The sequence below is a fragment of the Trachypithecus francoisi genome, unplaced genomic scaffold (assembly GCF_009764315.1).
Source record: "Trachypithecus francoisi isolate TF-2019V2 unplaced genomic scaffold, Tfra_2.0 Lachesis_group1, whole genome shotgun sequence".
In the NCBI taxonomy this organism is placed as follows: Eukaryota; Metazoa; Chordata; class Mammalia; order Primates; family Cercopithecidae; genus Trachypithecus; species Trachypithecus francoisi.
This window is the reverse complement of record NW_022681454.1, coordinates 35,803,416-35,823,541: the sequence shown is the minus strand read 5'-3', so window position 1 is coordinate 35,823,541 and position 20,126 is coordinate 35,803,416. Positions and strand designations below refer to the sequence as shown.

The window sequence follows — 20,126 nt, the reverse complement described above, 5'->3', positions numbered from 1 at the left end:
TGAACTATATAAGACCATTTCTGAACCTCTATGAGGTCTCAGAAAATTTTTATTTTGAAAGTTAATTATTCTTCTGTTGTTACCAACTGAAAGATAAAAAAAATCAGCCACGATTATATACAATCCAACTCAAAAAGCTAACGATTGAAATTTACCATTACTTTTATGATTAATATTAATAATTATTATTATTTCTTAATCACATATCAGCAGAGCTCAATACACATCAAAGCTTATTTAAAGTGTTTTTTAACTTCCTTGTAAGTTATATTATCTTTCAAATTTTACAAATGAAGGGAAGAGAAACTCAGAGAACTTAAGTAATTTGCCTTATATTATTCAATTACTAAGTATTGAATTGAAGAACTGATCGGCATTCCTCCTAATTTTAATCATGTGAAAAAACGTGGGCAGGATGGCACAGCTCTTCAGTGCTGTAAACCTACTCAGTATCATTGCAGATTCTCTAGTTAATAGTCATAATTCAGAGCTCTTAATTGTACCAAAGCTTACCGTATAAATTTCTGATTTAATGACACTGTCGTGTATATCTTATATACTTTACTTACATGAAAGTACTTTTACAAAATGCAAGTAGTATAACAACTTTCATATCACTGTGTTCTTATAAGCATCTTAAAAACCAAAACAGATATTAACTCTTTATACTATAGAAATGTAACCTTTCAGAGACCTTTATGCTGTTTGAAATTTTTTCATGCTCTTACATATGATTTTGACCATATACTGCCTGTGCCTTCTTAATGTTTGCAATAGGATTTCTCTGTACTCATGTGAATGCACATATATGAATGCACATGTCATAAAGTAGTGGCTCTCAGCTAGCAATGATTTCCCCTCCTTTCCCTCCCCGCCCACAAGACATGGAACATATAGCGTCTTGAGACATTTCTGACTGCCACAACTTGGAGATTGGGTAGGGAGGCCGGGCTTCTGGTATTTACTGGGTACAGACCAGGGGTCAATGCTGATGTTGAGAAATCCTAATTTAGATAATCTGTGATATCTGTTCTAATTCGTGAATTCGGCTATTCTTTCATTATCTTTCTATTGAATTTTTTCTTTGTTTCTTTTCTTCCAATATTCCTCTGACATATCTGTAATTCTCCGTGTTGCAAAATGTTTAAAACCTACACCTAGACATAATACCTTTGCTGTTGTGTGAATGCTAGTAGGCTGTCTATGTGAGTAAAAATAGATAAGAATTAGATCCTAAAAGGCTATGTTATAAATGGAGGTTCTGTATGTCTGAGGGTGAGGGTAAACCAAAACAAGTTCACCGTTAAATGCTATTAATCTTCGGGGCACTGCTGGGGGTGGGTAGCAAACAACCCAACAAGATGTAGATTGCGCTGATTTAGAGCAATCATAACTGAGTAAAACATTTGTTGTGTAAGGGCAAGAAGAAATGGTGCAGTGACAGCCAGTACATTGGCTGTATCCACAAACTGGGTAGGAAGATTGGGTGTTTTGGTGATGTTCCACCTATCGCATTGCATCTTCTAGATGGAGATATGAATGTGTCCTTCTGTTTTAAAGCACCAAGCCTCTGTAAGATCTAGAGAAAGCATCTTGTATTTAAAAAAAAAAAAAAAAAAAACCTAGGGAAGAACTACAGAAGCCAAGCAGAAGAAAGCAAGCTGAAGGCTTAAGTGATGTTTCAGAAATTTGGATGAATATTCGTTGGTTTTTGTTGTCGTTTGTTTTGAGATGGAGTCTTGCTGTGTTGCGTAGGCTGGAGTGCAGTGGTGTGATCTCAGCTTACTGCAACCTCTGCCTCCCAGGTTCAAGTGATTCTCCTACCTCAGCCTCTTGTGTAGCTATTATTATAGGTACTCATCACAATGTCTGGCTAATTTTTGTACTTTTATTAGAGACCGACTTATACCATGTTAGCCAGGCTGGTCTTGAATTGCTGACCTCCAGTGATCCACCTGCCTTGGCCTCCCAAGGATGAAATATTCTTTGGAGTAACATGTCAGTAAACTTCTGTGTCACTCTCTTACCCACTTCATGTCTCTAACAGGGTGGGGGCCATAAAACTTACCTCTGTCCCTGAACTATCCCTACTGCCTCATTTTATCCAACAAATATGCATCTTGTTATTGTACCAAGAACTTTGCATGAAAAAAAAAATAGTGTTTTAAAGGAAAACCATCAGTAAATACATTAATTGGATTGTTTCATATTTGTAGTTATGTAGTCTGGTCAAAAGTAAGAGAACCTGTAAATGTCTAAAGTACTCTTATTTTCCAGTCCATAAAATGTTTATAAGTATTGAATTAAAGTTTGATTTATATTCATATTGTAAAAGCAAAATAATCTCTTTCATTACAGTTGGTTCTCCATTTGTTTGAATTCAGACTTGCCCTTTAAAGGAATCTATAATAGTTTTAAAAAATCAATTTCTTAAGTCATAATTTTTTCTTATGGTTGTGACTTAAAGCAACCTCTACTTTATTAATACCTCTTATGGGGCATACTTTGTGATAGACTTTTGATAATTTCAGTATTCAGTCTAATTTATTTTTGTCTTGGCAAACGTCTCCTAAATCAATCACAATAACTACCTACTCCAGAGTTATTGCTCCATTCATTACCTCTACCATACCTTAAAATTGATATCTAAAAGGAAAATGATGAAAATAAATCAAATATGATTTCTCTGTCAGTGTGTTAGCAGATAAACTAGAGTCATCTCAGTAATACTCAACTGTTCTTCAAAGAAAAATGGGAATAATGTTAAAGATTTATTTTCCTTTCTTAAGAATTTCTTATTCTAACCTGGTGCCTAGTAGAAATCGTCAGAATTTGAAAAAAAAGGGGGAGCTGTTGGTTGCAACCATATTTTTTCTCAGTAACAAATAGCTAGTATGTTAACATTTTGTTAAAACATAGGGTTGCCCTATAACATCCGTTGTACCCTACACCCTGACACTAGATACCTAGTTGCCTCAAATTTTACTCTGTCCCTACATTTATAATTTCTATCTATAGCTTGCATTTCATTAGTTTTAGGAGTTTTTTCCTGATATATGGAACAAATTATAACTATATATTTTGCTTGACATTATGTTTTCACCACTTCCTTTTAAAGCAAGAATGTTATATAAAAATTTGCTATAATTAAGGGGTTTTAATTTTCTCAATTTTCTTTATCCAAACTATTTAAAATGTGGGCTTCACACATAAGAATATATTTTAGAATCTAGCACTTAATTTCTACTCATACATTTAAGGTAAGGAGGTAACATAATTTACTTTTATAGAGTTAGATGGAAGTAAGTACATTTTCTATTGCCTCTACTTAAAAATTATTTGTGTTTTTCAAAGGCATTTGATTTCTTAGGCATTTCAATGGCATTTCAATGGCATTTTGTGCCATTGCCATTATTGTAATAAAGAGCTAACTAACTTGAAAACAAAGGTAATAGTCCTCAATTTTTTTCTACTCCATGTTTTATGACTGAAGTTTTAAGATAGGGAGAATGAAACTTCATTTACATTGCTATTTAGACAGTGTCGTAGCTTGCCTAATTAATTCATCGTTGTATTTTATACTAAACTTCATCATATCTATCACAAGCAAACCATAAATGTATAGCTTCTGTAAGGCTCCAGAATAATCTTAAGTTGTATAAGTCTTATTTTAAGCACTAAAGTTTTTTGAAAATTATCCCAATAGAATATGATACATGAGAATGAAATTTTAATGCTCTAAATAGGAGAGAAATACTTATATCTAAAGATATAAGATGTAACTCAAATGCATATTTCTTTGAATTTCTAAGTTTAGGTTGCTGTATATGGCAGATGCTATGGAATTAACTTTGTGTTAGAATAGTGTAATTCAAAATGCAACTGCTTCAAGTAAATTCAGACCTGGAAAGCTGAGCCATTCACTATCTATGAACTTAAAAAAAGAAAAGACAATTTCAACAAATATAATAATACATTTACCTAGCTGATATAACTTACATTTCACTCCCCATCATGTTTTCTTAAAGCCAAAGATGTACAAGATATTAAAGTAAGACCTAGACCACTTAAATTGGAAGTTTTTCTTTTTTCTTTTTTTGAAATTGATGATAGTCACTGATATTTACTATGGAGTACCAATGTCCTGACATTTTCTAAAATATAATTCTGTGGTAAGAAACCCTATTGGTAAATGTGTATTAACTCTGTATCATGCAGTAATCTATAGAAAATTGAAGGTATTTAAAGTTAAGAGTTTTGGTAAGCATTATCTATACCCAGGAAGAACAGAAATTCTAAATTTATGACAACTGTTGAAATATTAGAGTACAAACAGTGTGAAATAATAGACTACTCTAGGTCTGGATGTTTATGAAGAGCTTTCAATCACAGAAAAGTAGTTCAGCTGGATGATTGTAGACATCTCTTCTTACACTGAATGTGTCCTATTCAAGGAAGTATAATTTCTTGGTTAGTTTTTCTTGTACATGCTGTCCTTCTTTAACAAGGTTATATTTTACTCTTTTACTCACTAAAAGTACATGTTGAATAAACTTTAAAAATATATAGATATATGAAACAGTTTATAACTGAGCAAGTACTGACCAAATTTTAGAGGACTGCCAACTCAATTTTATCTAGGTAGTTAGGGAATGCTTTCCAGAGTATATATCATCAGATCATTACCATAAAAGCTGGATTTAGTTCTTGGTATTTTGGTTTGGATAACTCCTGGGATATTAAGATAGGGTACTAGAAGAGCTTTCTGGTTGAGAGTGATGAATGGAGCCACAGAATTCAGTTTTGGATGTGCTGAGCTTTAGGGGTCTGACGTGTGTTTGAGTCAATATGTCTAGCAGGGAAATAAATACCTAAACCTAAGGAGCTCATTGTGTGGAAGGTGGTTTTTAACCTTGGCAGAATACTAAGTCGTGCAATTTTAGTGTTAAAGTAAGAATATCAGAGACACAACACCAGCATTTAAAGAACAGATGTAGCAAGAGAGGCCCTGTGAAGGAACAATCAGAAAAGTTTCAAGAAAGAAAGAGAGCAATGCCATGTAAATTATCAAAGGAGTAATTTTTAGGGGGGAAAAAAAGAGTGCTTAATAGTGTAAAATGATGTGTGAAACCAAGAAAAGTCCCTGGACATGTGTTGTTATTGTAGTTGATAGTGATGGTGGTCATGGTAATCATGACTATTACTTAGAAGTATCCCAGGATATAAGACAGAATTTCATGTTAGATATTAAGAGACCTGAATTCATATTCTAGCATAGTTGCTTTCTAATTTTGTCACATAATTGTGAGCCACAATTTTCACATTTGTCAATAAGATGATATAACCTGTCTTCCCTACCTTGTGAAGTTTCATGAGAATCACATGAAAGAAAATATATGAACACTGAAAATTACAGTGTTATCTCTGCATTTATTACAAGTATGCTGAAAATTATACATTCATTTAATATAAAAGAAATATATCACACTAAATTATATTTTAGAAATATTTATTATAATTCAATGTAATAATGAAAACAGTATAGGAAAACAATGTTCTGCTTTCTGCAATTTACTGTGTTAGTAGTAAAATGGCAAAAAAAAAAAAAAATTTCTGTCACTTTTTTATTCAATCCTGTTCTAGTAGTACCTGTCTTTATAATTTAAGTATTTATAAATAATGTAATTATAGAAGGATATCAACAGGCTGCTTGTTTTGTTAACCACTGCTACTTCAATATAGTCTTCCTTCGGTATCCATAAGAAAGTGGGTTCCAGGACACTGCCACATCTCCCGCCACCTCCACCCCGTGCCACCTTGTCATGGATACCAAAATCTGCAGATGCTCAAGTCCCTTATATCAAATGGCAGAGTATTTGCATGTAATCTATGCACATCCTTCCCATGCTTTCAATCATCTGTTTACTTATAATACCTAATGCAATATAAATGCTACATAAATTGCTATGCTGTGTTTTTTTCTATTTGTATTTTAAATTGTTATTTTTTGTTTCTCACATACTTTTTTGATATGCTATTGGTTGAATTGACAGATGTGGCATCCATGGATGCAGAAGGTCAACTGTATGAATAACATAAGGGAGAATAGATTGGAATGAAGGGGGCATACTTGGCTTATCCTAAGGAACAGATTACTTTCTTGAGGTGTCACAATGTGTCTTAGTCTTAAAAAGATGCCGCCCCGTTAGTCTTCCAAAAATAAACCATCAATTGTTAATAAGAGAGAGAGAGAAAAAGAGTGAGAGAGAGAGAAAGAGGGGAAGGAGTATACTTTCAAGCAGCTATTATGTCCAGTTTGGTTTCTTCTTAGTTGTAGAATTAAATTTTACCAAAATGCATTTTGAGTGAATATCATACAGTGAATGAAATATATCAGTAATTCTCCCTCCTTAAAATTATAAAAAATGCATCTATACAATCAATTCTGAAGAGAGGAAAATATGCACAATTTTGAATTTGGAAGGGCTTTTTAGATGTTATCCTGCAAATATTGCAAAATTACTTGATCTTGACATAATTTCAAGGGGGTTGTTTCTCAAGGAAACTGCCCATGTGTGCCCTTCATCACTTAGGCTACATGGGGCAGGTAGAACTTGGAACAAAGAACTTTTTAAGATAAGGCATAGCTCTGAGGAAATAGTCTTTGCCAGCAAGAGAAGAAGAGAGACACATGCAGACCACGAAAAATAGATCAATTTGTTGTGTATGTCCTTGTCACTGATCAGATAATATATGAGAGATAACAATAGTTCATAGTTACTGTGAATTTACTATGTGCACTGGGCTAAATGCTTTACTTACATTATTTTATATCATTTTCCTACTTATCTTAGGGTTGTTTACTACTACTAACAAATGGAGAAACTGAGATGGAGAGGTATTACGTAACTCTTTCAAGGCGACCTGCTGATAAGTGGAGAAACAGGTGTTACAGTCAAGATCTCTCCATATCCAGCTTATATATTCTGTCCTAAACCCCTTACTATCCTGAAATCAAGGATAAATCAGATATCAGGTTTTTAGACTCTTAGAAACTCAATCTATAAGTCATCAGACTTTTGTAAGGGTAGTTATTTCTGTAGTGCTTGCCTTAGGCTCTGCAACACAGAGAAAAATTATGTTCACCCTCCATTAATTAAACAAGGACTTACATTCTTCTTGTTCTGTGCCAAGCGCTCTTCTGAGCAATTTATATACCACATCCACTGGGTAAGTACTGTATGTATTCTCATTTTGCAGATAAGAGAATTGAGATTTAGAGATTACTGCCTGCAATCTAGCAGAGAATGTGATTGTCATTCAAGCCCAGGCAGTGTAGCTCCAGAATGTGCTGTTAGTCACTGTATTGTGTCAGCTCTTACCTAGATTGAAGAGGATAACCAAAGTATACATTATTTTAAACAGGAAATACAAAATGAATATGTACTTAAGCAGAGGTGAAGCTGTTACAATGTTTGTTTGTCACAAACCAGGGAAGCCTCAGAGGAGTAAGGAGTAGCTCAAATAAAAGTGAATTTTCTCTCCCTTCGTAGTTTGCTTGCTGAAGTATGACAGGCATAACATATTGTAATGGCAGTAACTATTAGATTATATTTTCTGTGGATTCCTCATAACCAGGTCAACCCAGCACTGTAGATAAGGCCCATGCCCTTCAAGAAGTAGAAATATTTTCTTTTAAAATATGGTGTTGGCAATAGCAAAGACATGGAATCAACCCAAATACTCATCAGTGATAGACTGGATAAAGAAAATGTAGTACATATACACCATGGAATACTATGCAGCTATAAAAAGGAATGAGATCATGTCCTTTGCAGGGACATGTATAGAGCTGGAAGTTGTTATCCTCAGCAAACTAACACAGGAACAGAAAACCAGACACCACATGTTCTCACTTATAAGTGGGAGCTGAATGATGAGAACACATGGACACATGGGGTGGGGGAACAACACACACTGGGGCCTGTCCATGGGGAGGGCAAGGCAGGGGGATGGAATGCATCAGGAAGAACAGCTAATGGGTGCTGAACGTAATACCTAGGGGATGGGTTGATTTGTGCAGCAAACCACCATGGCACACGCTTACCTATGTAACAAACCTGCTTATCCTGCACATGTACCCCAGAACTTAAAATAAACATTGATAAATAAAAAAGTTAAATTATGAAGCAAATATGATGTTTCATGCATTCAAGGGTGATAGATCTTGGAGTTTCATGGCATGAGCGAAAAAATATAGACTGAAGTAGTTGGAAGAACCTTCATGGATCAGTTAGATCCAGAAGTAGGAATCGAATTTGTACAGAATCAAAGAAAACAGGATTTCTCTCAAGATCACTCAAGTGATTAACTTGAGTCATACCACAGAGAAAATGATTGGTTTTCCAAATAGTGTATTATTATCAATTTAACTTAAATATTATGTTTTAGTTTAATAATTTACAGAGATGGATACGAGTTGTCCATTTATTTCACGTTTTGAAATTCAGAGGAGTGTAGGCTTTTGACTTTAGGAAGGTAAGGCTTTAATCATTAGAAAAGTAGGGCTCTGGACAGAGCTTTTATAATATGATGAAGTCTGTGTTTTCATAACAAGAATCTGCAGTTGTGTGTTAGAGCCATTAGAAAGGTAGGACACGGAGTTAGAGAATTCTGAAATCCAAGGATTAGAGAGAAAAGGACGTGTGTAGGGTGATAACAATAGGAATGAAGTGAAATTGAATCCCAAAGAGAATTGCTGAAAGAATAATGGTTGATTGCTAGCTGCCTGGACATGGAGGGTAAAGGGGGAATATATATCTGAGAAATGCCATTCCTGGGTGTATGTTTCTCTCTCCTCTTCCCCTCAATCCTAGCCTCCTCCATCCATCAATTATTCTGTTGGGATTTCCGGCTCGTGGTTAGGAGATAACTGTTTTGTATTTAAAAATTGAGGTTTCCAAATGGGTTAGAAAAACTTTTTTTGGAGATGTGAACTTTTCAGTTTCATTGCCTGGTTATGTGGTATGTCTGTTCTGCTTAAATAAATTTGGCCATTCTGCTTTGTTTCATACATGTGACTTTTAAGAGCTTTTCTAAATTGATACCAAGTTGATAGCACAATATAACTTACAATACATGTTTGTTTTCTTACCCACAGTTTTAATTCTAAAGACCTTTCAATAAACTCCAACCTACCCTTTCTCATCCTAGCAACTACCAAGAATAGGGGAGGGTTTTATGATTCAGTAGAGGTAATTTGCTGTAATTTGATTGGAATGAAAGATTGAAAGGTGGTAAATGAAATAGTACCTATTAATGTGCATCCCAGGGTTTATCTCTGAGAGAATTTAGTGCTTTGGGAAGTGCATTAAACTTTAAAACCTGTTATACTCACACAAAAACAACAGATGGTTTTCCCTAGTAGCAAGGGAGCTTTCTGTCTAGCATGCGGTCCAGGGAGTACGAAATATGAGAGAAGTACACCAAAGTTGAGAGTCCAGCCAGTACCTGAAGAGTTTGGAAGAATGAATTACTTTAAGCCATTCAATTAATGACCTTGATTTCGTTACATATAGAGTTACACACAGTATACTCCAAAGTTTGTAGCTTTATTTTGTTATTTTGGCCTTTAACTGGTGGCTTTCTACTTATTTTAATATCTTGGGAACAGACAGGAATTTGGTTGTGAGAGCTTTTAGAAAGTATTTTAAATCTTATTATTTATCATAGAGCTTCATATTTCAAAGTATTTTTTGTTCTTCCCTCATCCTTAGCGTATATTCCTTTCAAAACTTTCATCCTGGGTCTATTAATAGCGTACACTCAGGTTTATGCTCAATATGCTCAATCACATACAATGATGGTTAAAGTAAATGTTATTATTTAAACAATATTTAAAATTTAAACAATATTTTCCCCTAAGTCTGTTTTTTTTATGACTATGAGTAGTTTAATACCAGACATAGGCTTATTTCTTATTGGTAAAAATGGAAAAGTTTATTAATTTGAACAAAAATGTAAATGAAAAGTACTGTCAGAAGGTGTGAATGGATTTTACTGACTTAAGCAATATAAATACCTGTATTTCACAACCTGATTATAACTTGCTTTTTAAAATACCTATTTCTAAACCAACAAGGCATTATAAATGCCTTTCTTGACTCTCTTGTTCTAAATCAGCTATATGACCAAGTCCATACAATGTTTAACAAATTGCTTACTATACTTCTTAGCTATAAAAGTCCTTTACAATATTTCTCTATGGAATTGAATATTAAGGGGTTGTACTAGAAGACAAATTTTAGCAGTGTGTTTTTCAGTAATTATTTAAAAGTCACAAAGTACCTAAAAAGAACCTATCAGTATGACAATGTGATCAACAAAGTACTGTCTGAGGTCAGTATGTGTATCAAGAAAACTATCGGGTTTGTTCTGTGTGTGTATTCATGGTTAGGTTCAGTAATGTGATTAATCCTGGGCACTTTTGCTTCCAGGTGCTCATTCCATGCTCATATATTTGAGTTGTAAGGAACTATTTGTAGTTTTTACTTTTGTTTTCTCTATGCTAATTTTAAGTATGAACATTTGTGTATTATTTGCTGCATTAGTAAATGTTTTCCCCAAACAGATTAAGCAGATTAAGGGTCATTGTGTTTAAGACTATTGTTTTCTTTTTTCTTTTCTTTTCTTTTCTTTTTTTTTTTTTTTTTTTTTTTCTTTTTTGAGACAGAGTCTCACTCTGCCACCCAGACTGGATTCAACCTCTGCCTCTCAGGTTCAAATGATTCTCTTGCCTCAGCCTCCTGAGTAGCTGATACCACAGCCTCACACCACTAGGCTTGGCTAATTTTTTGTATTTTTAGTAGAGATGGGGTTTCACCTTGTTAGCCAGGCTGGTCTCAAGCTCCTGGCCTCAGATGATCCACCTGCCCCGGCCTCCCAAAGTGCTGGGATTACAGACATGAATCACCATGCCCGGAAAGACTTTTTTTTTCCTAAAGTTTTTATTTTGTAAATTTTAGAAATGATGTATGGATATTTAAAATTCTGTCACCTTAATACCAGGAAGGTATTAGACTGATAGACCTGATACAGTGTTCTGCCATACATCTTGTGTGCACGTTATCCTGTGTAAGGCCCACAACAATCCTTCAGGATAGGTGTCATTAGTCTTATTTTACAGGAAAAGCAGAAGCTGACACCATAATGACCATATGATGGCTAGTTGGTTTGAGGTTTCTCTTTCTTTTTGTTGTTCTTCAGTTCTCAAGTAAGCAGTTGAATATGTATCTGGATTTCAGGGGAAAGTTTTAGACCAGAGATATACTGACAAATTTATGCATGATAAAAAACAAATACAAATTTGATGTTCTCACAAAAAAAGTGTTTTTGTGTTACAAAAATTAGTTGACATGATTTCTACCTGTGGCACATTGTCAGTTTTGCACACGAAATATAATTCCTGTTAAAGGATCTACCCTTTTTTATGCATACAGAGCCTTTTGTTCATAAGCTACAACAAATTACAGTACACAGGAGCACAAAGTATATTGTGCTTTTTGGTTTTGTTTTGTATTTATTTATTTCTGCTAAACCAGACCTAGTCTTCCATCCCCTTTTCTATCACTTACTAGTTTTTATGTCTTTGGGCAGGTCATTATAATTCTCTGAATCTTATTTTCTGGCTTGTAAAACCAGATAAAAAATTATCTAACTTGAATGTCACAGAATAGGAATCCCAGAAACACGTTTAGCCATTTAGAACATGCTAAAAATAAAATGTAAAAATAATGAGAAAAAGATGAATCATTATAAAGATGTAGGTGAAAAGCTTAGGACATGCATTCAAACTATAGAACAACATCTATTGCTGGTGGCTCTGCCTCCTCTTCTTCCACCCTGCAAGCACTGGGCCACGGGCAGAAAATTGTGGGGCAAAGTAGGAGAGCTTTTCTGATGTAAGCCAGGGTTTTCCTGGGAAGGAAAGACTGTCTCAGTGTCTAATGCCCCTGTCAATACAAATTAATCCAAAAACAGATTAATCTGGCATGTCTTTATACATTACACATCACCAAAAATGGATTTTAATAACAAACATTTTGTTAGATATTTTTGGTATGTTAATACCTGTGAAAGCACCTTCCCAGTCTAGCTAGGTGGACCTGACTTTGAATTCTGATGATAGCACTCTTTAGCTGTGTGCCTTGGATAAGTTTCGTGATTATAGCAACCTGTTTCTACATCTGTAAAATGATATTGTGATTAATCTACCTGAAAGTGTGGTTCTGAGCCTTTAATGAGGCATTCATGGAAAGGCTAGCGCAGTGCTTGCCTCGTGCTCCACATACGCTAGAGGTGATTATATGAGTTGTTCACTAAAGGGTGCTCAGATTATTACCATTATGTTATCACTCATGCCTTCACATATTCTGTCTTACTGACATATCCATTGCCTTTTCCCTGTCCGTTGTGTCTCTGGGAATTCTCTAATTTTATTTGTCCGTCTACCACAGTGCCTAACACAAAGCTTGATAGTAAGAAAAAGTACTTTTTTGATGGAAGAATGAATAATGAAACTACTAAACTAAAGGCAAAGAGATTGAACAGTTTCTTAGTGGAGAAGAGTTTCCGTTAAGTCTGTTGTTGTGAAGTGAGAGTCAACAAGTTTTTTTCCATAAAAGGCCACGAGTTAATGTTTTAGGTTTTGTTATCAGGAAGGTCTCTGAAACTACTCAGCTCTGTCCCTGTAGCATGTTCGCAGTCATAGATAGTACATAATATGAGGCTGTATTCCAATAAAACTTTATTTTTATAGGACTAAAATTTGAATTTCATGTAATTTTCGTGTGTCATCAAACTTTTGTGAAATTTTTTTCAACCACTTAAAAATGAAAAACTTATTCTTAGCTCATAGACCATATAAAAAGAAGTAGAGGGTTGGATTTGGCCTGCAGCCATAATTTGCCAGTCTCTGAGCTAGAAAAATAATGTGTAACCCAAACTGGAGGGAATTCTGGCTTATTAGTCAATGTCCATTAGACCCATCATAATAATAGGAAAAGGATATTGTGGAAATGTGAGGGGGCTTCTCTAGTGATATGTTAGGTTTAAACTTGGATTCAATTACTGTAAAATCCCTCAGTTTCTTCTCTGAGGCAGCAGTGTCTAGAAAAGAACATGCATTTAGAAATGGAGTTTTACCAAATATCTTATGTTCTGACCTACAGGTGAGAGCTAAACCTTGGGTACACACAGATGTGAATACAGAAACAGTAGACACTGGGGACTCCAAAAGGAAGGAGGAGGATAAGGGCTGAAAAAACTTTCTATCAGGTGCTATGTTTACTATCTGGGTGACTTGATCAATGGAGCCCCAAACCTCAGCATTACACACCCTTGTAATAAACATGCACATGTATCCCTGAATCCAAAATACAATTTTTTTTAAAAAAGTTGAGTTTTAATCTTCTTCAGGTAGCTCTGCAGCCTTGGGAAAGCTTCTTAACCTTTCTAAGCCTTAGTATTATCATGTGTAAAATGAACATAATAATCACAATTTTTTTAGTGTTGTTATTAGAGAGTATATAGGTGTCTAATAGGTAATCAATAAACTGTAGCAATTATTGCATGTTTAGATTTAGGTTTTCCAATATGTTATTTCTCAAATAGTTCTGTTTTCTCCTGCTATTTCCTTTTTTTTTTTTTTTAATAACTTTAAAGTTCAGGGGTACATGTGCAGGTTTGTTACATAGGTAAACTTGGGTTATGGGGGTCTGTTGTGCAGATTATTTCATCACCCAGGTATTAAGCCTAATACCTATCAGTTACTTCTCCTGATTCTCTCCTTCCTCCCACCCTCCATCCTCCAATAGGCTCCAGTGCGTGTTGTTCCCCTCTATGTGTCCACGTGTTCTCATCATTTAGCTCCCACTTATAAGTGAGCACACGTGGCACTTGGTTTTCTGTTCCTGCATTAGTTCACTAAGGATAATGGCCTCCAGCCCCATCATGTCCCTGCAAAGGACATGATCTTGTTCCTTTTTATGGCCACATAGTACTCCATGATGTAAATGTACCGTATTGTCTTTATTCAGTCTATCATTGATGGGTAAATGTTCTACCTTAGCAGTTTTGCCTTTCTTACCCTTGCCTGTTTCACATTTATAAAAATTTATTTAATGCCTTAAAAATTTCTGAATTTGAGTCAGAATTCTTAAAGGTGTTTCCTTTTTTATCGCGTATTTGCATTGTTTATACCAGTGGGGCTCAAAAGAAATATAATACAAGCCACATATGTAATTATAAATTGTCTAGTAGCCACGTTAGAAAAAAGCAAAAAGAAACAGGTAAAATTACCAGTATGTTTTATTTAATATCATATATCCAATATCCAAAATACATTTCAATATATAATTAATATTTTTAAAATTGTGATATATTCTTTTTTGTATTTTATTTGAGATGAAGTGTCACTCTGTTACTCAAGCTGGAGTGCAGTGGCATGATCTCAGCTCGCTGCAACCTCTGCCTCCCGGGTTCAAGCGATTCTCCTGCCTCAGCCTCCCCAAGTAGCTGGGACTACAGGCTCGTGCCACCACACGTGGCTTATTTTTGTATTTTTAGTAGAAACAGGGTTTCCCCGTGTTGGCCAGGCTGGTCTTGAACTCCTGACCTCAGATAATCCTCCTGCCTTGGCCTCCTAAAGTGCTGGGATTATAGGTATGAGCCACTGCTCCCAGCCGATATTTTGCTTTTTTTTTTTTTTCCCATATAAAGTCTTTAAAATGTAGTAGATACTTTACACTTATAGTACCTCTCAGCTCATACTGATCACATTTTGTGTGATTTCTAGCCTGTGGCTACTTGAACTGTCCAGGCAGGCCCATATATGATAAATAGCAATACTTCAGACACATGATATTCCCAGAAGTTCATCTTAGACTTTAGTGGTAGTAAACAAGTTCTTATTTTACATTATTAAAACTGACAATATAGAAATGTTTTGTATTATATTTCAAATAAGTAAAAATGTACCCAACTCACAAAAATAATGCTGTACTTTACAGACCGGAGTACACTGGGAAGCATCAAAGAAGGAATCTTGAAAATCAAAGAAGAACCATCCAAAATACTATCTGGAAATAAGTTTCAAGACCGGTATTTTGTTTTACGAGATGGGTTTCTCTTTCTTTACAAGGATGTGAAGGTATAGTATTTGAACATGTGTACATTTTTATTTGTGTGGGTATTAACATTCATATTTTATGCTACTCTCAGCCATCTCTCTTGGACGTCACTGCCTGTAGTATATAAAATGCATGGTAAGCTGATGATTTCCTTCAGCCTCTGGGATAAGATATTAATGCACTCAGCAACACAGTGAAGAATTTTATAAGGCCTGTTTAGGCACCTCAGATTTTGTAGGACAGTGAATGACTTAAGCCCTGAAGAAAAGTCTAATATGTGTTATAAATCAACATCTCAGTCAATAAAATTAGTAGAGAATGTGTGATAACCTAAAATAAAAGGCTTCAGATTAGCTAATGGAAATTAATAAAAGGTGCAATAAAATGACCAAACCCCAAAGTTAAAATAAATGTTATTAGTATCTTTCCTATACAGTTGAATGAATTGACTCATTTTTAATTTCATATGTATTAATGTAATCTTATTGATATATCCCCTGTAATTTAGTTCCCTAAAAGATCTTATTAAATAATTGTGGAGTGGATAAGAGAATTAGATATATAAAAGAGGGAGTAGATAAATGATGTAGCTATAAAAATATTGAATTTAACATCAGAAAATCTCATCTCTGTGAAGAACTGGTTACATGAATAAGTAACTTAACCTCTCAACCTCAGTATCCAAATCTATAATTTAAGATATTATGAGTTCTGCATGTCATGTTATTTTAATGCTTAAAAATATATATATGTATTTTTGTATTCTCCAGGTGCAGGTTACACCAGTGTGTTCACTTTATTAAAATTCATTGAGCTAAATATTTATGATTTGTGTACTTTTTATATATGTATTATATATACACTGCAATTTTAAAAAAGCATTAGGATAAAAAAAGCAAAACAAATATGTGCATAGGCCCCACCTCCAGGGATTTGGTTTTTATAAGACTGCGACAGGTGCTGTTAACAGCGTTTTTCTTTAATTCGTTGAATTTTTTTTTTTTTTTTTTTTGGCTTTTAAGTTCAGGAATGCAAGTGAAAATTTTTTAGATAGGTAAACTTGAGTCACAGGGATTAGTTTTACACATTATTTCATCACCTAGGTATTAAGCCTAGTGCTTATTAGTTGTTTATTTTTTTTTTCTAATCCTCTACCCTCCACCCACCAAAAGTCCCCAGTGGGTATTGATATCCTCTGTGTGTCCATGTGTTCTCATCATTTAGCTCCCACTTGTAAGTGAGAATATGTGGTGTTTTTCTATTTCGTGTTAGTTTACCAATGATAATGGCCTCCAGTTCTATCCATGTTCTTGCAAAGGACATGATCTCATTCTTTTTTATGGATGCATACTATTCCATGATCATGGTGGATAAGTTTTTTGGTATGCTGGTGAATTCAATTTACCAGTATTTTGTTGAGGATTTTTGCATTGATGTTTCATCAAGGATATTGGTCTGAAGTTTTCTTTTTTGTTGTATCTTTATCAGGTTTTGGTATCAGAATGATGCTGATTTTATAGAATGAGTTAGGAAGGAGTCCCTCCTCAATTTTTTGGAATAGTTTCAGTAGAATGGTACCAGATCTTATTTGTAAATCTGGTAGAATTCAGCTGCGAGTCTATCCGGTCCTGGGATTTTTGTGGTTGGTAGGCTTTTTATTACTGCTTCAATTTCAGAACTGGTTATTGATCTGTTTGGGGGTGCAGTTTCTTCCTGGTTTAGTGTGGGAAGCTGTATGTGTCCAGGAATGTACCGATTTATTCTAGTTTTTCTAGTTTATGTGCATATAGGTATTCATAATATTCTCTGATGGTTGTTTATATTTCTATGAGGTCAGGAGTAATATCCCCCTTGTTGTTTCTGATTGTGTTTATCAAATATTCTCTCCTTTCTTCTTCATTAGTCAGGCTAGTGGTCTAATAATATACGTGTAAATTCTTTTTATAAATATAATGTAATAATAATAGCATGCTCCTCCAAAAATACCCTAAGAATGTGAACAGACAAGTCCCAGAGTGAGAAAATGTATTAACATATATCAGAAAAAAGACTCATATCAGGAGTATAAAGAGCTCTTCTAAATCAGCAATAAGAAAAACAGTTCAATAAAAAGTTTGGCAAGGATAGAACAGACATTACATGAAGGAAGATGTAGAAATGGCCAATAACCCATTGAACCAAAAGTGTTCAATATCATTAGTAATCAGGAAATTAAAATTAGAACCACAAAACATTATTTTACACTCATTGGTATGACTAAAATCTTAACAGTGATAACAACCAATGTTAAAAATGATGTAGAGTAATTAGAACTCCCACATAAATTGTTGGCAGAAGGGTAAAAATCACACAATCACACTGTAAACTATTTGTCAGTTTTTTTGTTTTTTTTTTTATTTTTTATTTTATTTTATTTTTTTATTTTATTTTATTTTTATTATACTTTAAGTTCTAGGGTACATGTGCATAACGTGCAGGTTTGTTACATATGTATACTTATGCCATGTTGGTGTGCTGCACCCATCAACTCGTCAGCACCCATCAATTCATCATTTATATCATGTATACCTCCCCAATGCAATCCCTCCTTCCTCCCCCCTCCCCATGATAGGCCCCAGTGTGTGATGTTCCCCTTCCCGAGTCCGAGTGATCTCATTGTTCAGTTCCCACCTATGAGTGAGAACATGCGGTGTTTGGTTTTCTGTTCCTGTGATAGTTTGCTAAGAATGATGGTTTCCAGCTGCATCCATGTCCCTACAAAGGACGCAAACTCATCCTTTTTTATGGCTGCATAGTATTCCATGGTGTATATGTGCCACATTTTCTTAATCCAGTCTGTCACAGATGGACATCTGGGTTGATTCCAAGTCTTTGCTATTGTGAATAGTGCCGCAATAAACATACGTGTGCATGTGTCTTTGTAGTAGAATAATTTATAATCCTTTGGGTATATACCCAGTAGTGGGATGGCTGGGTCATATGGTACATCTAGTTCTAGATCCTTGAGGAATTGCCATACTGTTTTCCATAATGGTTGAACTAGTTTACAATCCCACCAACAGTGTAAAAGTGTTCCTATTTCTCCACATCCTCTCCAACACCTGTTGTTTCCTGACTTCTTAATGATTGCCATTCTAACTGGTGTGAGATGGTATCTCATTGTGGTTTTGATTTGCATTTCTCTGATGGTGAGTGATGATGAGCATTTTTTCATGTGTCTGTTGGCTGTATGAATGTCTTCTTTTGAGAAATGTCTGTTCATATCCTTTCCCCACTTTTCGATGGGGTTGTTTGTTTTTTTTCTTGTATATTTTTAAATGAAGTTACTAACATAATCTACCCCATGATCCAGCAGCTCTACGCAAAGCGTTTGTGAATTATATTCACAAATGCACTTGTACAAGGATGTTCATAAGCAGATTTATTCACAAAAACTGATAACTGGAAGCATTCCAAATGTCCACCAATAGGAAAATATTCTATTTGTATAATGGAATACTACTCAGCAACAAAAATGAGTATTAATACAAGTTACAATATTGGTGAATTTTTAAAACCTTTGAAACCAAAGAAGCTTGACACAAAATAGTATCATATAAGTCTGTTCATAAGAAGTCTAAGAACAGGCAGAACCATTCTATAGTGATAGAAGTCAGAAAGTGTTTGCTTAGGTTGGGGACAGAATTTGCTGCAGAATTGCCAAGGAAAAGGGTCAGTGGGTTACTTTCTAGATAGAAATGTTCTTTATCCTGTTTTAGATGGTGGTCACCTGGGGGTATGCAGCAACAACTCTCTTTGAGATTCAAGTAGTACCAAGGCAATTACTTTAAATGTAGAATGGAAGTCAGCAGGACCTGGAAAATACTTTTTAGTATTGAATTATAAAATTAACTTGGGTAAACATTGCTTGCACACTTATAAATGAATGGTGCTTCACTGTGTTCTGTTGTGGAGATGCACAAAGAAAGACCAGACTGTAACATCTGTTAATATGTTACAAAGAAAGAATTGTTAAGCAGCTTTCCAAAGCCGCGGCTGTAGTGTTCTGTGGCTTCTGTTCAGCACTTCCTATGCTTTAATTACTATCCCTGTATATTCCTCCAGCAGAGAAGCCTCCATGTGGGCATGAATAAATCATAGTAGCATCCTATTCTGTATATACATTCCGTGTTTGCTTTCCTCATGGACACTGGAATGTCCAGGCAGGAGACTAATAAAACAGCCTGAATTCTACAGCCCTTATCACAGATTCATATTATATATTGCACTTGAACCCCACTTGATATCCAGAAGGGAGTCTGTGTGGGTATCAAGTGGTTACTATCATTTACTAACATTCTTCATTTTACCCATAAAAGATTAGTAGATTTTGTAGAATTATGGGGTTATGTGATGCAACACATCAGATTTTAAGGTTCACGAACTTTAGGTTTATGCTTGTGAAAATACAGGCTAGACCTCACAGCTTATTATTCTAGTCAAGTAGAACTGAATCTGATAGAATTTTGTTTGGTTTTGTGCAGTGAACCACCCACCTTGATTTTCAGAAGACTGATTTCTTTAATCACAGTCCTTACATATGCATAATATGTTGGTTAAGGATCACTTTTGCAGTTGGCATATATAGAAATCAACCTGAACTTTTTTGTCGCATCAAGAAACTGACACTTCACTGTATAGCAACAGAAGGTTGCTAAAAACAAATATAGTAGTTTGTGGTAGTAGTAATGACAGTGCAATAATAATAGCAGCAACTAACATTCAAGTGGCTACTCTATGTGAAGCAGAGTTCCATACATTTTATTTGGATTATCTCATTTTATCTATATAGTTACCCCACGAAATTGGTACTCTTATTATTCCCACTATACAGATGAAGAAACAGACTTTCAAAGACGTTATATAACTTGTCCAAAATCACATACACAGTAAGCGATG

The 20,126-nt window shown here is 34.8% G+C and overlaps 1 protein-coding gene across 4 annotated transcripts in view; it reads left to right on the top strand.

Annotated features, from left to right (window-relative positions):
- The window catches only part of ARAP2 (ArfGAP with RhoGAP domain, ankyrin repeat and PH domain 2), a 179,253-nt gene that overhangs the window by 137,443 nt on the left and 21,684 nt on the right, over positions 1 to 20,126 (top strand). For all 4 annotated transcript variants that reach the window (XM_033213941.1, XM_033213944.1, XM_033213942.1 and 1 more), the window contains one exon: positions 15,069 to 15,208. In XM_033213941.1, coding sequence (XP_033069832.1) covers positions 15,069 to 15,208 — 140 coding nt within the window. The remainder of the gene's footprint in view (positions 1 to 15,068; positions 15,209 to 20,126) is intronic.